Below are 20,294 nucleotides of genomic sequence, written 5' to 3'. Positions count from 1 at the left end.
GTAGGGGGGTGGGGGGGGGGGGGGGGGTTAGAGTCCCACGTCATAAATGATCAACGTTGTCTTGTGTTTGTTATGAAATTACGTCACTGAAGCCTGAAGAATTTCTTTAGTGTGGGATTCCCCCCTCCCGCCACACGTTGGTATGATCAACCCCCCCGCCACACGTTGGTATGATCCACTCCCCCGCCACACGTTGTTATGATCCACCCCCCCGCCACACGTTGGTATGATCCACCCCCCCGCCACACGTTGGTATGATCCACCCCCCGCCACACGTTGGTATGATCCCCTCGCTGGTGACACTGAAGAACAAAATGGCGCTGTGTGGAGGTTCTCGTCTGTTTCCAGGAGTCAGAGTGAGTTGTTTACTCTGTGACGTCACCGATAACCGTTTAATTAAAGTAGTTTAAACTTCCCTTTGTCTTTTGTGTCTCTTTAAATGTGAAGTAGGTTCAACAGTTTTTACGTGTTTTAGTTTATGTCTGCAGTTGTGAGTGGAAAACTAGGTTAACTAGCTGCCCTACTTGTGAATGTGTGAGTGAATGAATGAATGAATCTCAGGTGAGTTTTTATCATAAGAACAAAGTCACGTAAATGAAATAAGAATCACTGCTACAAGCTAACGTTAGCTAAACATTAACGTCACGCGCTGACATCAGAGTGTGTCTGTCCATCAGAGGGACAGACAGGGACAGACAGACAGGTGCCAGGATCACGGTAATGTCCGTCTCTTTCAGTCCTGGTTCCATCGCTCCTCCGTGCTTCAGTCCACGTGTCCTCCTCACTCCGGGTTCTTTGGTCCAGTTGAAGACGTCATGTTGTCTTCAGGGACATTCAAAGACAGAGTGGCTTTCATCACAGGAGGGGGGACAGGACTGGGCCGAGCCATGACCACCACACTGTCCCAGCTGGGAGCTGTTTGTGTCATCGCCAGCAGGTTAGCTGCTAACTATTAACTAGTTAACAAGTTAACAAGTTAGTAGTGGCAGTGGACAGAGCAATCACAGATTCTGTTTATTTGTTCAGGAAACTTGAAGTTCTTCAGCAGACAGCTGACGAGATCAGCAGCCAGACTGGGAACAAGGTGACCGACCAGAACCAGAACCAGAATCTGGTCCCTGTTGTTTTTGTATTCTAATTTCTATGTTTTATATTTATCTTTCTTTATTTAATTAGATTTTCTGCAGCTGTTGTTGAACAAAAATACATTTATGATTTTGATTTAAATGATTTGAAAGTGAAGTGGTCTTAAGCCCCTCACCTCACCTGTCTTCGCCTGTCCTCAGGTCCATGTGGTTCAGTGTGACGTCAGAAATCCTGAGGACGTTTCCCATTGTGTTGACAAGATGGAAAGTCTCACAGGTCTTCCTGATGTAAGAGACACACACACACACACACTGGGGGAAAGTAGCGCCATCTAGTGTACAAATATAAAAATAAAAAATGTAATTCACCATGAAATCTGAAGATAAAGGAATGAATGAGTTATTATTATGACCTAATATTAATATTATTAATAATAATCAAATACAAAGAGTGTTTTAAAATATAAAGATAACTTTATTTTCACTTTTTATGTGTGTGTGTGTGTGTGTGTGTGTTGTGAGGCAGAGAAAGACGAAGTGTGTCCATGATTTGAGAGCAGGTAACACAGGTCAGGTGATTTTTACAGGTGATCATCAACAACGCAGCGGGAAACTTTATTTGTCCATCAGAGCGTCTGTCTCCAAACGGCTGGAAGACCATCACCGACATTGTCCTCAACGGGACGGCCTTCGTTACTCTGGAGCTGGGGAAGAGACTCATCCAGAGACAGAGAGGTCAGAGACAGAGACAGACAGAGAGACAGACAGGGAGACAGAGACAGATGGGAAACAGAGACAGACAGGGAGACAGAGTATGAGTTCTGTTCCCACCTGTTCTTTGTTGTCCAATCACAAGACTGTTTACATGTGACGTTGAGTTCTGGATTTGTCTCCTGTGACCACATGACATCAGGTCCTCCTGTCCTTTATTCAAATATTATGTCCCATCATTAGTGTGTGTGTGTGTGTGTGTGTGTGTGCGTGTGTGCGTGTGTGCGTGCGTGCGTGCGTGCGTGTGTAGGACGAGCTTATTTACATTTAAATGATGAATATTATGCACACACATTAATTCCAGTGCTTTCTCCTAACGATTGTCACAGTTTTTTATAAACCATGTCAATGATCTATTTCTGCATGTTAGTGAGGTGAAGTGAGCCCGCGGGGGCCGTGCTGGTGTGGACACATGATTTCAGACCTGAACCCTCATTCAGGAAGTGATCCAGATTTGTTTGTTTGTTCAGGAGCTTCTTTCCTCGCCATCACCACCATCTATGCTGAGTCTGGTTCTGGTTTTGTGGTCCCAAGTGCATCAGCCAAGGCTGGAGTTGAGGCACTCTACAAGTCAGTTTGCTAATAAACCTGAGGACATCATGTCTTTGCCCCTGGCTTGTTGCTATGGTAACATTACGAATGTGTGACAGGTCTCTTGCTGCAGAGTGGGGGCGCTATGGTCACAGGTTTAACATCATTCAGCCTGGACCAATCAAAACAAAGGTTGTTTGTTTACATCTTTCTTTGTTTCATTTGTTTACATCTTTATTCATTTGTTTGCATCTTTATAAATTTGTTTACATCTTCATTTGTTTACATCTTTATTCATTTGTTTACATCTTTATTCATATGTTTACATCTTTATTCATTTGTTTACATCTTTATTCATATGTTTACATCTTTATTCATTTGTTTACATCTTTATTCATATGTTTACATCTTTATTCATTTGTTTTTAGGGAGCGTTCAGTCGTTTAGATCCAACAGGAACCTTTGAGAAGTCTATGATTGGTCGAATTCCTACAGGTCGTTTGGGGAAACCAGCAGAGGTCGCGAACTTGGCGGCTTATATGAGCAGTGACTACGCCACCTGGATGTCTGGAGCTGTAAGTTCATGCAGGTGTCATAGTTCACACACACACACACACAGGTGTCAGAGTTCACACAGGTAATAATAATAATGATGATAATAATAATAATAATAATAACAAGGTGAACATGGTTTTAGAACATATGAATACATAAACAGACTCGGGTCAGTTGAATTGAGGTGTGTGTGTTTTCAGGTGATCCGTTTGGACGGAGGAGAGTATGTGTCCATGGCTGGAGAATTTAACGAGCTGCGCAGGGTGAGACACGTGAGACACATGGACAGCTGCATGTCCACGCGTTAAAAGAGCTTTGTAATCACACGTGTCTTTGTCTCAGGTGACGCCTGAACAGTGGAACATGATGGAGGACATGATCAGAAACACTAAAGGATCCTGATCACACCCTCACCCTCACCCGGACCCTCACCCGGACATGACGACCAGTCACACCTGTGCAGTGTTGAGGGACAACAGTTAATGACAATAGTTTGATTGTATCAACGCTTTAAAACTTTAAAGCGTTTTAAAGTGCAGGGACCCTGGGCCTCTGCATATATATATATATATATATATATATATGTATATATGTATATATATATATATATATATATATATGTATGTATATATATATATATATGTATATATGTATATATATGTATATATATGTATATATGTATGTATATATATATATGTATGTATGTATATATATATATATATGTATGTTTATGTGTGTGTATATATGTATATATATATATATATATATATATATATATATGCCACACCTACTTCTGGCTGCGTATAATAATAGTAATAATTCCAGTGTCGCCACAGTTTAGTGGACGGCGACGACGTGACGTCACATGTATGAAAAGTGATCAACCTGACAGCAGTGTTTATAAATTTCGATGAATCTGATTTTAACAAATTAAAAGATGTGCCTTCAGAATAAGAGCTGGAACTGTTGGAATGTTTACAGTATTTTCTACATCTTTATTGTATTATACTTTTTTACTTATTTAAGAACGTTCCCATTCACCTTTAACTTTAACGTTTGTTGCATCAATTTTGTATCGATTTAAACAACTTGATGTTTTTTCACACTTCTTATGAAAGTACACCCCTAATATCTATATATCTTAATAGTTGATATTGTAGTTGTGATAGTTGTGTCCTTGTGTCCTTGTGTCCTTGTCAACCTGAACCAATAACATTATATTAACAGCTCAACCGCTAACCTCGTGGATGGGTCTTCCAGTGAAACATTCAGCCGCGACGTAACGAAGGAGGAATGGCTCAAGATGAAGCACATTAAGGTCATGGAGAGGTCAAGCCAGTCTCTGGACCTAAATCCTTTTAAATCCAAATTCTGTGTAGGGAGCTGAAGCTTCGAGTTGCAAAGCGACAGCATCAAAACCTTATGGATTTGGAGAGGATGTGCAAAGAGGAGTGGTCTAAAACTCCTCCTGAGCTGTGTGCAGGTGATCGACTACAACCAACGTCTGTCCTCTGTTTACCAACCAGGGTTTCTCCACTAAGAACTAAGTCATGTTTTGATCCAAAGTCAAATACTTATTTCACTCAATGAATTGCAAAATAATTTAAATCTTTTGTTTTATGTGATTTTGTTTGATATTCTGTCTCTCACTGTTAAAATAAACCTACCATTAAAATTATAGACCGTTCATTTTTGTCATAGGGTGAACTTACAAAATCAGTAATTCATTAATATAAAGTGAATTAAAAGTCTCTTTTTGAGAGAAAGACATTGAAATAATACAATTTATGATTATCAAACTGAGACCCTCCATTTTTGACCCCTGATATAAAGTTTAATGTAAATAAAATAGAAATGGAGCAAGTAAAAATAAATTCCTAATTGAATTCAAACCCCTCTGTACTGTAATAAAATCTTAATAACTTTTCTAAAACATTGAATTTAATCACAGTTTCTATGACTTTACAGCCTTTACTAATTACTTTTACTTTACTAATCTGTGTGTCTCTGTGTCTCTTGTTCTGGCCTTTGTCGCCCTCTCTCTGCTGTTGTGGGCACTGCAGTGCGTCCTTCAGCTGTTCAGCATGAGGACGAAAACCAACTGAGTGAGAAATAGAAATAAAAATAAAAATAAAAAAAATCACTCACTGGTGTTTTTAAGGAAAATGTTACATTTTGAAACTACAATTTATTTATATGTTTATTATTTATATATGTATTTGATTTATTTTAGCACATTTATCAGAGGATACGACCCTTGATAAACAAGCAACTAAATAAGCAATACACTACAATAAATACATACATATGTAATATGATAATAAGAATAAAAATAAAGAAATATCATGACATCAGTGACAATATTAGGATTTTTAAAGAGAAAAAATTAAAAAGTTATTGTCTTAAAAAACCCATTGCACGTTCCAGGTTAAACTATAAGAGAGACAAAAACACTGTGGAAAAGAGTGTTTTTGTCTTTTTTTAGTGTTAATTTAACTACATTTCACAGTGTTACACCGCCTCATTATAAAAAGATCAAGTGTCCCTGACAGAAAAGTGGTTCACTCTTAATTGTTCTTCATTGATATTGGGAAAATAAACTATTATTATTTTAAATAATAATAGTTTACTTACCTTAATAGCTTACATCACTGACAGTATATGATCACGTAAAGAACCTAAAGAACATCATTTTGATTTTATATTTGTATTTTGGGGGGAATTTAAAGCTTCTGGAATCAGTCAGACTTTTGACATTTTGTAAAATGTGAGACCAAATAAAACTGTCGTCATCCAATAAATAAAGACAATAAAGTTCTATTCTATTCTTTGAAAACAATTGTTTGAAAATCATTTGTATTTCCCTTTGGGTTCTCCCTGTTTATAATGACATAAGAACATAAAATTGACACTCTTGTTCCACTACAGCATCACTGAGTGTGACGCCGTGTGTGTGTGTGTGGGTGTGTGTGTGCTTTTAATTATGAAAATATCTCTCACACACACACACACACACACACTATCACACACGGTGACGTGTGCAGAGGAGCAGACGCAGGTGTGGATGCTAATGATACGTCATGTTAACAGATCCACAGATGGTGTGTGTGTGTGTGTGTGTGTGTGTGTGTGTGTGTGCTCCAGTGAAACAGCAGATGCTGATATTAGACGAGTTAATGGAACATAATGTCGATCACATCTGCCGAGAGTAACAGAGACACATCATCAAGCTGCTTTGGATTTACTGAACATTTTTACACGTTTACGCTAGGATTAAAACATCTTGTCAACAGACGCGGGAAGACTCTTTCTTTTCATTCTATTTATTAGGCCACGTTTATACATCACTGTATAACACCATTCACAGAGGCAGAAATACAAAGATTCAAATATTACCATAAAACATTGGAGTTAAAACAGAACAGAAACTAGTTATTAAAACACAATTATAAAAGAAACAGGCAAAATAGCTTTGTTTATTACATTACATGTCATTTAGCAGACGCTTTTATCCAAAGTTTATATTTCATGTTAAACTTTACATATTACATCGTTGCTAATATTATATAGTTGCTAATATGTTGCTAATATTGTATTAATTTTTTTCTTTTTAAATTCCAGAGTGTTATTTTAATTCTGAAGGAGCAAATGTAGCAACGTAGTGCCCTCCTGTGGTTTAAAAACATTATTATGATCTGATCATAAGAAGTTTTGTGACAAAAATAATTGCGATTCACAATATTATTGTGAATTTAATGTCAATGGGTGGAAACCCTCTGTTTGTACCTTTTTTAGGATACAAACTGAATATACATGTGTGAATATATATGTGAAACATGAATTTAGTCATAAATAATGTTATAAAATATTGCAAACAGTAGTTACAGAAATGTTTTTCATGATTCTGCTCATATTATTATTGTTGTTGTTAATTCACGTATTATTTTTGCTTTTTTACGTTATACCAATTTAATAAATACATTCGACTTCCGGGTCCAAATCCCGCCCCGCCCTAAACCAATGGGAACCAACCAACCGCCGCCATTTTGTAAGGTTTAAGTAGCTGTCAATCAAGCCAAACGGCGGCAGTTGTGATTACGTTAGATTATTGTAATTGAGTACAATCAGCCAGGAGTGGAGTCGAACTTGCGACCATTGCGACCATGATGTCTTTCGCACACAGGGTACCGGTCTTAACCACTGAGCTACTCCACCCCTGATGAAACCTGACTCCAATTAACGTCAGTGAAGCAACAGGTGAGTTCCTCACTGCTAACAGGCTAATAGGCTAGCAGGCTAACAGGCTAGCAGGCTAACAGGCGAGTGTGACGATGGTTCCACTGTTTTTAAAAACGGGAACGTAGAAGAAAAAGTTATCAGAGATCATCTATTGTCTATTGTTTGGTGATGTTTCACTCTGAGTAGTTTTGAGATGCTGAACCATTTGAAAAGAGCCTGTAAATGTTGGATTTTTGGTGACTGTCTTTTACTTTCACGCAAACGTTCAGTTTGAGAGTTTCAGTGAGATTAAAGTTGGTAAATCATCTACATTTTTCTACAGCAGTCACAGTTTGAATGTTGGGATTTATTTTACATAAAAATATCACGTAATCCATATTAACATTCTTATTACACATATTAACATGTGGTTATTATTTTAAATGAAGCAGTTTAACTGATGTGTTCAATGTCTCTCACTCTGTCTTCATGTAGAGAACAGAGTTTATTTTAACGTTTTAACAAGGGCTAGAAACAATTATTTGATCAATTAATTATTAATTGATTACTAAATTAGTTGATAAACGCATTTTTTTAAATTATTATTATTTTTTATAAGAATTAAAACCAGTTTCTGTGATTTCTGTTTGTGAACAAAACAAGACATTTGAGAACATCAGTATTCTCAGGTTTGTGAAACACTGATCAACATTTTCTGGCATTCTATTGACCAAACAATTACTCGATTAATCGAGAAAATCAACTGAAAGCCCAAGTTTTAACTCATGAAATAATAAAATGCATGTAATAAGTGTCTGTGTTAAACTGTTTGATCTACACAAGTTTTCTGGACAGTTTAATCCATTTGAAGTTCAATTCAACTCAGTTTCATTCTCCATTATTCAGTTTTTGGGATAAATTATTGGACAAGCTTGTCAAACGTGGCTGTTTCCTGTTTCCCTGCAGCTACTTCCTGTCTTCGTTTGTGTACGTCGCTGCCACACCTTTGTGTTCAACCATGGCAACGTTGACCATTTCCATAAGACCTTTGACCTCTGTGTTGGGACACCCCCCGTTATCCATTGGCCCAGATGCTGGTAAGTGTTCATTAAAATCACTTTATTTGCCAATCGTACCAAATGAACATTGTAACTTTGTGCTCATGAAGTGCTGCGCTGTAATCTGTGGGTGTGTGTTTGTGTTATTCTATGTTAAATTTGTCATAATTTATTATTTCATAGATTACACAGCCATAGATGGCACATATTTTAAATCAGAAGAAATGTGGTTAAATGCACAAAATGCAAGGTACAACTTTAGAAAACCATGTGGTCCTTTTCCTAAACCAAATAATCCCAGCTGAAACGTATCGACGAGTTCATTTATTCTGACACGAAGATGTAAATGTTGACCTGTTATTGATGGGGGGGGGGGGGATAAATGAATATTATCCTGACAAAGTCAAAGATGGTCTCTGCTCTTTAATGACCTGTTGGTTTAAGAAGTGAGTGTTTCGATTGCAGCATGGACAGATTTGCCCTTTAACCTTTTACACCGTGTCGCCTTACTATGAAGTGGTGAGAGTGAGTGGTGAAATGTCGCTAGATGAGGTCGTGGATGATGTATAAAAGGAGCGGTGGTTTCATAACAAGCTGAGAATTAATGATCTGTCGCCTGTAAAACATCAGTTTTTTTGGTTAAAGGGTGAGTTTTAGTGAAAATTGAAGTGACAAATTCCATTAGGATGTTTAATAATATCTGAGTAACCTCGTGTCTCCTCTGCCTGATTTTACTTTAAACTGTGTGACTGTTGTATCAGGTCCTGAATGTTGAAATAAATTTGATAAATGTCGACATAAAGGCTTGTTCAAGTGGAAAAAGAGAATAAATATAAACAAATAAATAAATAGATGTTCAGATATAAAATAACCAAATTTTAACATTAATGTTGAAATACAAATGTAAACATACAGACACATGAAAAATGGAGAAAGTAATTCATGTTGAAATTCAACTCTAAATACAGACATGAATGCATTTAGACACTGAATGAATATAAATGAATAAATACAAATTAGAAATACAGAAATGCTGAAATAACTTAATAAATACAGATATAAATATACAGAAATAATAATATTCGCTGTGTATATAAATTTAGACGTGGAGATACAAATACACGTAGAGATAAATGAATGATCGTTGTACAGATGTAAATGCATTTAAACACTGAATAAATATAAATAGAGAAGAAATAAATAAATGCAAATGCATGGAATAGAAATGTTAATAAATGTACAACAATAGTTCAATAAGTGAAGAAAAACCCAGAGAAATAATATAAATGTCATTTGTTCTGATCGTGTAAAAAGTAAATAAGTACCAGTGCAGTTGTCATGACAACAGAAAAAAAGAGCATGTGATCACTAAATGATCTATATTTGTTTTTTTAAATATACAACCAGGGAAATTAAGTTTGACACAATAATATAATAAAAGTGACTCCAGGCATGGTGAAGAGTCGTGATGTTCAAATCCCTCCTCAATCACATTCACTCATTAAGTCGACTTCACCCCCGAGAAATCATCACTTTGTCACAGCAGATATAAAAACCTTATAATATTACCCATGAGCCTCTGCCACCGCCGCCGCTACGGACAGGAAGCCATTTTTAATTCTGTCACTTGGAGCAGAATTAAGAATTTAATTTAAAGTGTGACGGAGATTTTACCTTTTATTTATCGAACCGAGTGTAAATCTCAGCACAGAAATTGTGTAACTGACAAAAAATTTGAATCTAGAGCTGAAACTATTCATTTTCATTTACTTTACCGCTTCTTAAATGAAAAGAATCATTTCTGTTTTCTTTGCTCCATATTATCAAATAAAATCCTTAAAACTGAATAAATTTGGTTTGTGGTCAAAATCCAGACGTTTGTGAAACACTGAGTGACGTTTCCTGAAATTTTATGGCCCAAACAAGTACTGGATTAGTCCATTAGTCCAGGAGCTGCTGGTCCTCTGCAGCCTCGTGTGGTCAGTTTGTGTCACTGAGGTCAATCTGAACAAAGAATTCAGAAAATAAGACATTTGAACTTAGTGATGGAGGCAGCAGTGTTAAAATCACTGATGTTCTCTATGGGGTTTGGTGTGGGAGAATTGAATCGTTTCCAAAGAGCCACAAAGTTGAATTTCCAGTCAGATCAAATCAATGTCTGTGCCTTATATTTTAGGAGCATGTGTTTATATTTCATGCAACCACTATTAAAAAAAAAAACAAAATGAAAATATCCCTTTAAGTCCATATACAACATAGTGATTGATGATGGGGTGACATTAGGTTAGATTGTAATTGTAGTCTTGGTTTTAAAAACAAGCAAAAAAAAAGAAGCAGATTTGTTGCAATTTTTATTTATTTTTTGGCAAAAATGAAAGGAATTAGATTAAAATGAAACTGCAAAATGATTTCAGAAACTATGCAGAAAAAGTGTAAATACGATTGATTTACCTTTTTCTTTCCTGAACGTGTTAATATTTTCAATGTATTTTTGGACGTTGCATGTGAACCATCCCTTTTTATTTAGTTTAATTCATAATCGTTTTTTGCCGCACAATAATAGAATCTGTGCTTGTGTTACTTCATTTCTGGTTGATAAAGACCTGATGTGTGCTCTTTAATGAACATATTTCACATGTATTGTACACTTGTGTATAATGATCAGTGCTCCTCTATGACACTGAGATCTGCTGAAAATGGCCGGCGTCTCCAGGCTAATGTCAAGTGTCGCTATATAAATGTCAGTCTCTCTTCACTCCTTCTGCTCAAGGGGATGTGAAGTCACTGTGAGGAGGACGAGGACCAGGACGATGCTGCTGCTGTGTGTGTGTGTGTGTGTGTGTGTGTGTGTGTGTTACTTACATCCAGCAGAGTGTGTGTGTGTGTGTGTCGATGCACCATCTTACATAACGTCCACCTTTATGATCCACACAGTGTCCTGCAGTCAACTCCACACTCACTGGCTATTTATAGCACACAGACAAAGTGCAGGGCAGTGGTGGTGGGGGGCTGATGAAGTGTGTGTGAACACTGTGGACCACTGTCACAGTCAGTGGACGTTCTTAATGCAGTCTCCAGTTCTCTGCTATGGTAATGCTGGAACTGGACTGGACGTCTGTCCGTTAATCAACTGCAGAACTGTCCAGGACATCCAGCTGATCGTCTTAAGACGTCGAGCTTTGGACGAGAATAGACCGCGAGCGTTTGAAGAAACACCGGTTGAAAGAGAGTTGTGTTTTTCTGTCGCCCAATCAGTGGACTGTCGTGGGTGGAGTCAGTCTAGCTCCACCCTGACCGTACCATTTTACCCCTCGTACCCCAAGGAAAGGGTGCCAAACAATGGAACAGTTGGGCCTGGTTATTTTCGTCCTATTCCAAAATGGAAATGCCCAAAAAATTCTGTACCAAACCGAGCTGCTCCACGTGGTGGACACACAGCTTAACCCTTCTATTACCAATCGTGCCGTCGCCGACGTGCTTACTTCTTATTACTGTAACTCCTAGATCATTTCTGATACAGTACAGCGCCCCCTGCGACCCTGATGTGGAGGATAAAGCAGCAGAAGATGAATGAAGTTTTGGATCGGTTTGGAATCTTTGAAGAACACTGAAGGAGGACGAAATCAAAATAAACTCAATAACCAACCGCGAGCAATGACGTTCTTTCTCCCCTGAAACAGCCCAGTCACTTATTTACTGATGTGTATATTTTGTAGTGGACCTCATGACAAAGGTGGTGTTGGCTGCTCGTCTCTGTAGACGCCCCCTGGTGGTCACATGTGACAGACATGTCGATACTTGGGCAGCTTCCACCTCTTTGACACAAATGTAAACACCCACATGACCTACACAGACGGCCTCGAGGCAGCACTAAAACAACAAATGGTATTGGCACTCTAGTCAGCAAACACACACACACACACACCCATATCTGGGTCATGGTTCAGTCAATCGTTGCTGGCAATTGTGGTGGTGTTGGACCAAACCGCGGTTCCTGCAGGTGGGAGGTGATGTAAAGGTTTTATTCCAGGAAGCAGAGTCCTTGTAGCTCCTTCTTCCTCCTACAGCCTCGCCTGAAAGACAGAACAGTGGGATAGAAACTAATATAGAGTCACCTTTACGCCTCCTGCTGAGCAGTTAAGCTGCTTGTTCCTCAAAGCAAAGACATTTATTTAACACACAGGAGTTCAAACTGGAGTGGAGCCTCGATCTTCTCCACTTCCAGTTTCACTACAGTTAATACAATAATATAAGACTGGAAGCTGCATGAAAAAAGTTAGAGAAGACGACCTAGTTTTTAGGAATATTGAGAATTTGCTTTTGAGACTTTTCAATAAAAGAGCAAGAGCAGGGCGGCCATGTTTTTACAGTAGCTCACTGTGGACAAACTAAACTAAACTTAGAGCAGCAAAAATATGCTACTTCACCAGTTACACACTTTTTGTGTGTTGCATTTTTTAAAACAAGGCTTATTAAGAGTTTATAGCTTATATCTTGAGTCCCTTTAAAAATAAGCAGATTTTTCCTCCTCATCCTTTTTCTTTTGTAGAAGTGCCTATGATGAGTTTTTCTTACTTGTGATTTGTTATTGACGCGGCTCTAACCCGTGGCTTTGTTGCCATCGATTGCTTCCAATGAAGTCACCTAAGAATCGCAGTTCATTTCCGACGCGTCCACTCATCGTGTGCGTGTGTCTCTGGACCAGACTGTCGGCTAAACGCTCAAAATGTCAATGGTGCTGCTCGGAATATTAATGATGCATGAACATGTTTGGCCTGAAGCAGCTGTGCTCACGTTTATTTATAAACTAAATTCACTGAAAGAAAAAGGTTATTTTGTCCTCTGGGATGTGACTGTGTTCTTTTTGACGTGCAAAAAAGTGACATTCTATTACTTTAAAAAACAAAAGGTCAAAATGCTTCATCACATGTTCTCTTCTCCAATAATTTGAGGATTTAACCAGATTTATATTGAGCGGACTGGCAGCAGTGTTGATCCACTGCTGCCCCATCAGTAACTTCAGAAATATTATTTAGTGACTTCAGCATTTGAAATCCTTGTTTAAATTTACCACAATGACACAGGCAGCAGTAGAACAGTAGCTCCTGTGTCCACTGTGAGCTAAAAACGCTGATTTTGTCTATGGAGTTTGGTGTGGAAGAGATGAAGCAGTGAACATATTCCTAAGATATCATAGAAATCTGTTGTCAGATGACTCTATTGTTAAGTGGTTAAAATAGTGCCTAAACTCGGCACTCAGACAATAATATGGCACAATTACAGTATTTTTGCATGAATTTGAATTTCACTTTCACTACAGGGATGGACATTTTCTTTCTTTGAATATTCAACGTTATTGTTGCATGAGAGCTAGTGGAAGTAATGTAGGGTTCACATCATGTTGAACTTAGAGGAGAACTTCAAGATGCATTCAAGAAACCTCGTAAATGTCATCCTTTCTGCTAACGCCACATGAAGTCCACAAACTTGATGCTGGCTGACGACACCTTGTGAAAGTAGCTGCACCACAGAGTAGGTGTCATCGGCAAAGAAATATGTTTTTACCCATTGAGAAATCATTTGTTTTTTAATCTTTTTTAATACAGATTGTCACAGTAACTGCCCAAAGCAAAATGTGTGTCAAACTACCATTTTATTGTAAATATGGTCCTGACTTATATATATATATATGTGTGTGTGTGTATGTATGTATGTATGTGTATGTGTGTATATATATATATATATATATATATCACATCATATTGTAAGTATCTACATAGCTGTACAAATATCACACAGTAATCATTTAAAATGTTATTTCCATGAAAATTAGAACAATTACAAATTGGATAATTATTCTAAATTATTCACCACATAATATGAGTTTTTATTGGATGACTTTAATCCTCATGTCGTCTTCATGTCATATCACATTGGTTAACAATATATATATATATAAATATATATATATATAAAATACACCCTTCTCCATCTTCTGTCTCCCTGCATCATCGTCATCCATCCACCTCCAATCTGACACTTTATTCTCCTGCAGATGAGGAAGATGAAGTAGAGAAGAAGAGCAGACTCCTGCTGTGAAGCTGCACTACCACTGATGGAGAAAGAGTGAGACGGAGAGCAGTATTTTTTATTTAAACTGCGACACAAATTGTGAAAATGACGCTTTGTAACCCATGTTTTCATCCTGAGAAAGCACAGACTAGACGATCCGGTCCAGACTCAGGACCACACACCGTGTGATTTAACGTGACTTCAAGAGGTGGACTGTTGTCGACGTCGTCAGTGAACAGCTGTTGTGTGTGCGATGTTTTGTACTGAGAAGGAATCAACTTCTCAAATCAAATCTACAAGTTTACGTTTCTATCAAAAGTTCGTAAACATCTCAGTTTCCTGGTCAGCTCGCTCTCATTGGTTATTGTGGGGTTCTGGTCACGCCCCCAATCACTGTTCAAGTCGTAAATATCAAACATGTTTTAATGTTTGAGATTTGAAAATGGGGAAGACTCTGATGCATCCAAATATGTTAAAATGGCGTCTGTTAATCCCTCACACTACAGGATAATCTGGCTAGATAATCTGTTCAAATCAGACACCCACGATTGTCGGAAGGATCAGATCGGGACTGAAATCTGACCAATTATACTTAGTGTGTGTGGGGCTGCCATTAGCTCAACTCTTTCTGACTCTTTTAAGACAGACTCTTTTAAAGCCCGACTCTCTTTAGCCTGACTCTGTCTGACTCTTTTTAGCCAGAATCTTTTAAAGCCCAACTCTTTTTAGCCTGACTCTTTTTAAGCCTGACTCTTTCTGACTCTTTTTAGCCAGAATCTTTTCAAGCCTGACTCTTTCCACCTCTTTTAAAGCCCAGCTTTTTGAAAGCCTGACTTTTTTAAAGCCTCACTCTTTCCGACTCTTTTTAGCCCGACTCGTTTAAGCCCGACTCCTTCAAGCCTGATTGTCATCTTTTGAATTGCCATTCCTTGTTATTATCTCTCACTAAAGGATCAAGGTGTGTTCCATTTCCGTTGGAAACGCTTGCAGGAAAGCCTTTGTTGTTGTTACTCTTTCAGAGTAACAACCTATAACCTATAAACCTCCAGACAAACGTGTGTGTCCATGAATACACAACGTTACTGTGGGTCATAGAGAGGGAGAGGGAGGGAGAGAGAGAGGGGGGGAGGGAGGAGGGGATGGAGGGATGTGACGTGAGCGAGCGAGCGAGTGAGTGAACGGTAGTATGGGAGCGGATTATTGCAGGCAGCAGTGTTGGGTAATTGTTCTCTCTCTGTCTGTGTGTCAGTGATGCTGAGACCTGACTCCACTGGAGGAAAAACAAACACCACACACTCTCACATGCAGCTGTAGAAGAGCGAGTGGCTCCTCTCTTCTCTCTCTTCTCTCTCTCACACACACACATTAAAACACACTCTCACACTTTTGCTCTGCAGCTGAGAGACGACAGAAAACGCGCAGAGGAAGAGGAGGAGGAGGAGGAGGAGGACGCACGGTGAGGGAGGGAATGACATCCAGCAGCTTCATCTGAGAACATCTAACCTCCTTGTCCCTCAGCCTCAGTCCAGCGCTGCAGCAGGTGAGCTGCATGTTGATGTTGTGTGTCGCAGTGTGTGTGTGTGTGTGTGTGAATCCTCATCCCTGTAGCTGCATCACTGCAGTGACAGTGATGAGGAAGCACAGCTGCAGCTGGATTCTTATATCTGTGAAGATGCAACACACAGAGAGCAGAGGATGATGATGATGATGATGATGATGATTACAGGGCTCAGCTGCACACGTCGCTGCTTCATGATAGTGTTGGAATTAGAGGAGGGGGAAACATCAATGAAGACATTCTCTCTGTCAGCTCCGTGTTTGTTTATTTATTTATTTATTGTGTGTTCCAGTTTCAGCTCAAGGGGCAGATCAAAGTTGATGCGAGGGAGGTTGATTCCCACGCGCCCAGTGTGTGAACGCAGCACCACTGCATGGTCACCGCTCATGCTTAACATCATCGCCCTAAAACCCACTTCATTTTCATGTGCAGATTTCCAACAAAAATGATACATGTTACGTCTACTGCCCTCTGTGGCCAAACACCAGCTACTGCATTCAGATTTAGCCACAGGCTTCAAGCTCTTGACCGATCAGCGTGGTGCCTCGTTAGTCCCAGACTCCTCCCACATTTTATAAACCAGCATTTGAGAGGCTCGTCCCACTGAAAACCTCACACGCACACAGCTATAACTCGGTGTCCGGTTTCCCTCCTCCTCTTCTCAATTCTCAGCCCGTTTCATGGCATTACATGGTTGGGCGGAGTTAAAACTTATTTTGAAGGCCAGGGTAAAAAGAAAGTGGTGATTTGTAAGAGGTGCTGAGTTGACGGTAGGTAAGAAAATCAGCTTCTAGGGTTTAAAGTGTCTTTCATATTCAGTTAATCTATCGATTGTGTTATGAGAATAATAAAAATTATACATATTGATAAAATAGAGTACTTTATTTTGTACCCATAACTGCACCAAGATTCATGGTCAGGTTTTATTTATACTGGAAGCACGGCGGCGGCTCTTATTCTGAAGGCCGACAACAAAGTCAGGTTGGCTGGTTCATGCGTCTCGTTTGTTTTTTTACCTGCACAGTATAGGTGCACATAACATAACATAAAAGATCACATCAATGTGTTTATTTTCTAAGAATAACTACTAAAAACATAATATGAAAATTCATTTATTTAGAAATAAAATGGTCACAGATTGAGTCGTGACAGCAGCGGCCAAAATGTGAGCCAAATTGTGAGCCTCGAGGCTTAAAATGGGACTTCTTACGGGTGACATCACTTCCGTTGCAACTTGTAAAAAAACACAATTAAAGCATAAACCATTGTATATGTGTAACTAGGTAATGTTATTTCATCAGGGAGTGGGCGGAGTTAACTTCAAATGAGGGGATTTTTGTGAACTCTTTCAGGGAAGTTGTAAATTAGACCAAACACTGAAGGAAGGTGAAATCAATTACCATTGTTACAATTGTCTTTAAGTGTGTGTTTGTGTGTCGATGTCGATGTGACAGGTGATCTGATCCGATGTGTGTGTGTCACTGTTCTCCACAGCGCGTGACGCCCGACTGCAAGTCCCCGCCCGGGGAAATGCTCCACAGACAAAGAGACGAGGCCTGAACATAATGAGCTGCCAGGACAAATGGGTCACTCTGACCCCGGCTGAGTTTTCCTTGCTGCAGGAATACACTCAGTGTGAGTACCAGTGTAACTCTCTGTGTGTGAGAATGGTGGCGCTGTGGAGACAGCTGTGTTTTTCCCAAATAACTCACTGATATCACAATCACAAGAGCTGCAAATGGTGGTAAACTTTAAAACTACGACCTGTGATTTATTCCATTAAATTAGACGGATAGAACAGAAAATTAAACAGAACTTTTCGTGTTAAAAAAAAAAAAAATCAGGTCTTTTTACAAGATTTTTTTTTTGGGTCTGTTTTTACGAGATTCATAGAGAAAATCATAGATTTTACATCACAGCAGCACAGGATTTACCTCAGTGACACCAGGTGACCACACGAGGCAGCAGTGGACAGTCAGTACTTTTCTCTTTGGTTGCAGGTTGATGAACTTGTGTTTTTCAGATAAATAAGTGGCAGATGTGTTGTTAAGATATTGTTGACATAAGAAGGTGCAGATTTTATGATATGAGTCTTTGTGGTAGCTGTTAAATGGAATTCATTGATTCATTTGTAGTTTTTATGAAGATTTTCCCTTAACTTCCACCGCTGATTCTCCCCGTTGGTCCTTGTTAGTTGAGGCATTGTTTGAAGTATATTTTTGCCTTTGTTTAGAATGGCGGGGTCTGCTGTCTTGTTTCGAGGATTGTAATTTGTTGCACTTTAACCCTCAACCGGACATTTTGTGCAATTCAATCATTCGTAGATAGTTTTTAAGATGGGGGGAACCATGGATTAAATCAAACAGCCTATCACTTTAATGTAGTGTAATTTATGAATTGGCAGCAGCAGCTGTGACTCCACGAGTCTTCATCATGAAGTCACAGCCAGTTTTAAATGTTTTATTTCAGCCTGAGCAGCTACGACACAGGATTATCGTCCATTTTTCCCTTTTTTGGTGAATTTTAGCTGTTTCTGCCGAGCCAATCCACAATCAGTTTACTCTGAAATTAGAATAAGTGATATTAAATTTGTCCTTATTACACACCAGTAGTGAACACTTATCTGCACCTGGGGAACAATGGGGCATTGGGTGCCTTGTAGGGGCAAGGGGGGCACCCCAGCCCTTGGCCCGTCCCAGAATTGAACCAGCTACCTTCCAGTTACAAGCCTTTCCTCTTGGCCACAGGCTGCCCAAATCATCGTTTTATCCAAGTAAATCCTCATCATTCTCTGTGACATTTCCTTTAAACCTTTGACTGTTACGACTCGAGGTGTATTTTCATTTCACTGCTCTGAGCTGTTGTAAGACTTGTGTTCTTAAAAGCTTCACTATCCTCCTCCTCCTCCTCCTCTTCTTCCTCCTCCTCACACATGCAGAGACAAATGTTTGGTTCCCACACATAAACACGAACTGCTCTAAACTGCAGCTCACTTCACCACGGTTAATCTCAAGCATCCCTCGGTTGTAGTGATGAATATTTGATGTTGTAATTGCCGGTGCTGATGTAGGAAGCCGGAGCTGCCGGAGCATTCAATCTTGGCAGCGGTGGCTCTGCTGCTGCTGCTGCTGCTGCCGCCGCCGCCGCTGCTGCTGCTGCTGTTTCAGCTCTGAATGATTCATGCTCTTCTTAAACTAACGGCTCCCGCGCTCAGCGCTCACTGAGCCTGAGTCTGAGCCGGAGCCTGGAGTTTATGTTACACTCCGACATGTTGACACATTTCATCTGTGGGAAATTGTACCAGGGGATGGAAAATATGACGCCACCAACTGGCAGGGCCAATCACACCTCCCACACACACACACACACACACACACACACACACACACACACACACACACACACACACAAGCTGTGATGATGGAGTAGAAATCAGTCGCCGTGAAGAAGTGTTCATAGGATGAAAACCTGTGTTTCTACTACTTTCAAAAAGTCGATATTAGTAGATTTTTTTTGGGGGGGGGGCTTTCTTGTTGCGATACATGGATAACAAATATATCGGGATAAGCGATTCTGTGATTATCAACATATTGGAAGACAATCACACAGGGATACTTCACGATATCTGTCTGAACTGAAGAAAACAAAACGTGAAAAGTTAAAATTGCAGGATTTTCTCTATTTATTCACAACACAGAGAATAAAAGGTCAAAGGTCATAAAGTCTCTGTATTGAACATGGATGGAGCATCTGTTAACGTAGCTTTCTCCACTGTTATCCCTCTTCTTTAAACTCCCCTGGTCTTCAGCCAGGTCCCTTCCACCCCAAGTTTCCCCCTCATTTATGTTAGCAGCGCCACCGTGAGGAGACATGAAGTAGTGACGCCCGGCGAGTGAAACTTTAGAGGGTTAGGGTTAGCCTTCATTTGTTAATTAAAATATCAATATTTTGGTTTAATTACATTACTGGTGTGTCGATTACCGTATTGCACCAAATTGATATTTTGATCCACCTCTATTTGATCATACATTTTAAAGCCAACACAAAACAAGACATTTGAACACATCATTGTTTTAACATTTTCTGGACCAAAAAAGTCCTTGATTCATTAAAAGAATCAATTATGAAAATAAGTGTTAGTTGCAGCCCTAGAATTGGGTTTATGTGAAGGTTTGGTTAACAGTTAGGCACTTTGTTGTGATGGTTAAGGATACGGTAAACCAGCCTGGGACTGTGTTACATCTATGAGTGTCCTCACTAAGAATGCTTGGTGTGTGTGTGTGTGTGTGTGTGTGTGTGTGTGTGTTGGACAGATGTGGATAATCATGTTTCAGCGAGCTCTTTGTCGACGCTGCAGCTACAGGTTATAAAATATCGGCGTTCTCTGAGCGAGAACAATGAGCCGCATCACGTCGTCTCACCTTCTCCCTGATTAAAGTGAGCCAC

The 20,294-nt window shown here is 39.4% G+C and overlaps 2 protein-coding genes across 3 annotated transcripts in view; both read left to right on the top strand.

Annotated features, from left to right (window-relative positions):
• The first annotated feature begins 217 nt into the window (after window positions 1–217).
• On the top strand, window positions 218–3,517 carry decr1 (2,4-dienoyl CoA reductase 1, mitochondrial). The gene is made up of 10 exons (XM_058647944.1): window positions 218–356; window positions 738–937; window positions 1,027–1,084; window positions 1,287–1,373; window positions 1,673–1,820; window positions 2,327–2,426; window positions 2,507–2,579; window positions 2,816–2,962; window positions 3,143–3,205; window positions 3,285–3,517. Exons 1-10 carry the CDS (start codon window positions 255–257, stop codon window positions 3,342–3,344), a joined length of 1,038 nt encoding a protein of 345 aa, XP_058503927.1. The 5' UTR covers window positions 218–254; the 3' UTR covers window positions 3,345–3,517.
• An 11,925-nt stretch (window positions 3,518–15,442) lies between these two features.
• dgkb (diacylglycerol kinase, beta) overlaps window positions 15,443–20,294 on the top strand; it is a 68,229-nt gene continuing 63,377 nt past the window's right edge. For both annotated transcript variants that reach the window (XM_058647867.1, XM_058647866.1), the window contains exons 1-2: window positions 15,443–15,830; window positions 17,343–17,483. In XM_058647867.1, the coding sequence (XP_058503850.1) occupies window positions 17,414–17,483 (70 nt within the window). In that variant the 5' untranslated portion in view covers window positions 15,443–15,830; window positions 17,343–17,413. The remainder of the gene's footprint in view (window positions 15,831–17,342; window positions 17,484–20,294) is intronic.

Source organism: Solea solea, chromosome 13 (assembly GCF_958295425.1).
Source record: "Solea solea chromosome 13, fSolSol10.1, whole genome shotgun sequence".
Lineage (NCBI taxonomy): Eukaryota > Metazoa > Chordata > Actinopteri > Pleuronectiformes > Soleidae > Solea > Solea solea.
This window is presented reverse-complemented; position numbering and strand designations above follow the sequence as displayed.

What these genes read in the sequence shown, in the direction of transcription:
- decr1 (XM_058647944.1), top strand. Translation starts at nt 255, where the DNA reads ATGATCCACCCCCCGCCACACGTTGGTATGATCCCCTCGCTGGTGACA. An exon ending in GCAGCCAGACTGGGAACAAG is followed by an intron (nt 1,085 to 1,286) that starts GTGACCGACCAG and finishes GCCTGTCCTCAG; the next exon opens with GTCCATGTGGTTCAGTGTGA. An exon ending in ACTCATCCAGAGACAGAGAG is followed by an intron (nt 1,821 to 2,326) that starts GTCAGAGACAGA and finishes TTGTTTGTTCAG; the next exon opens with GAGCTTCTTTCCTCGCCATC.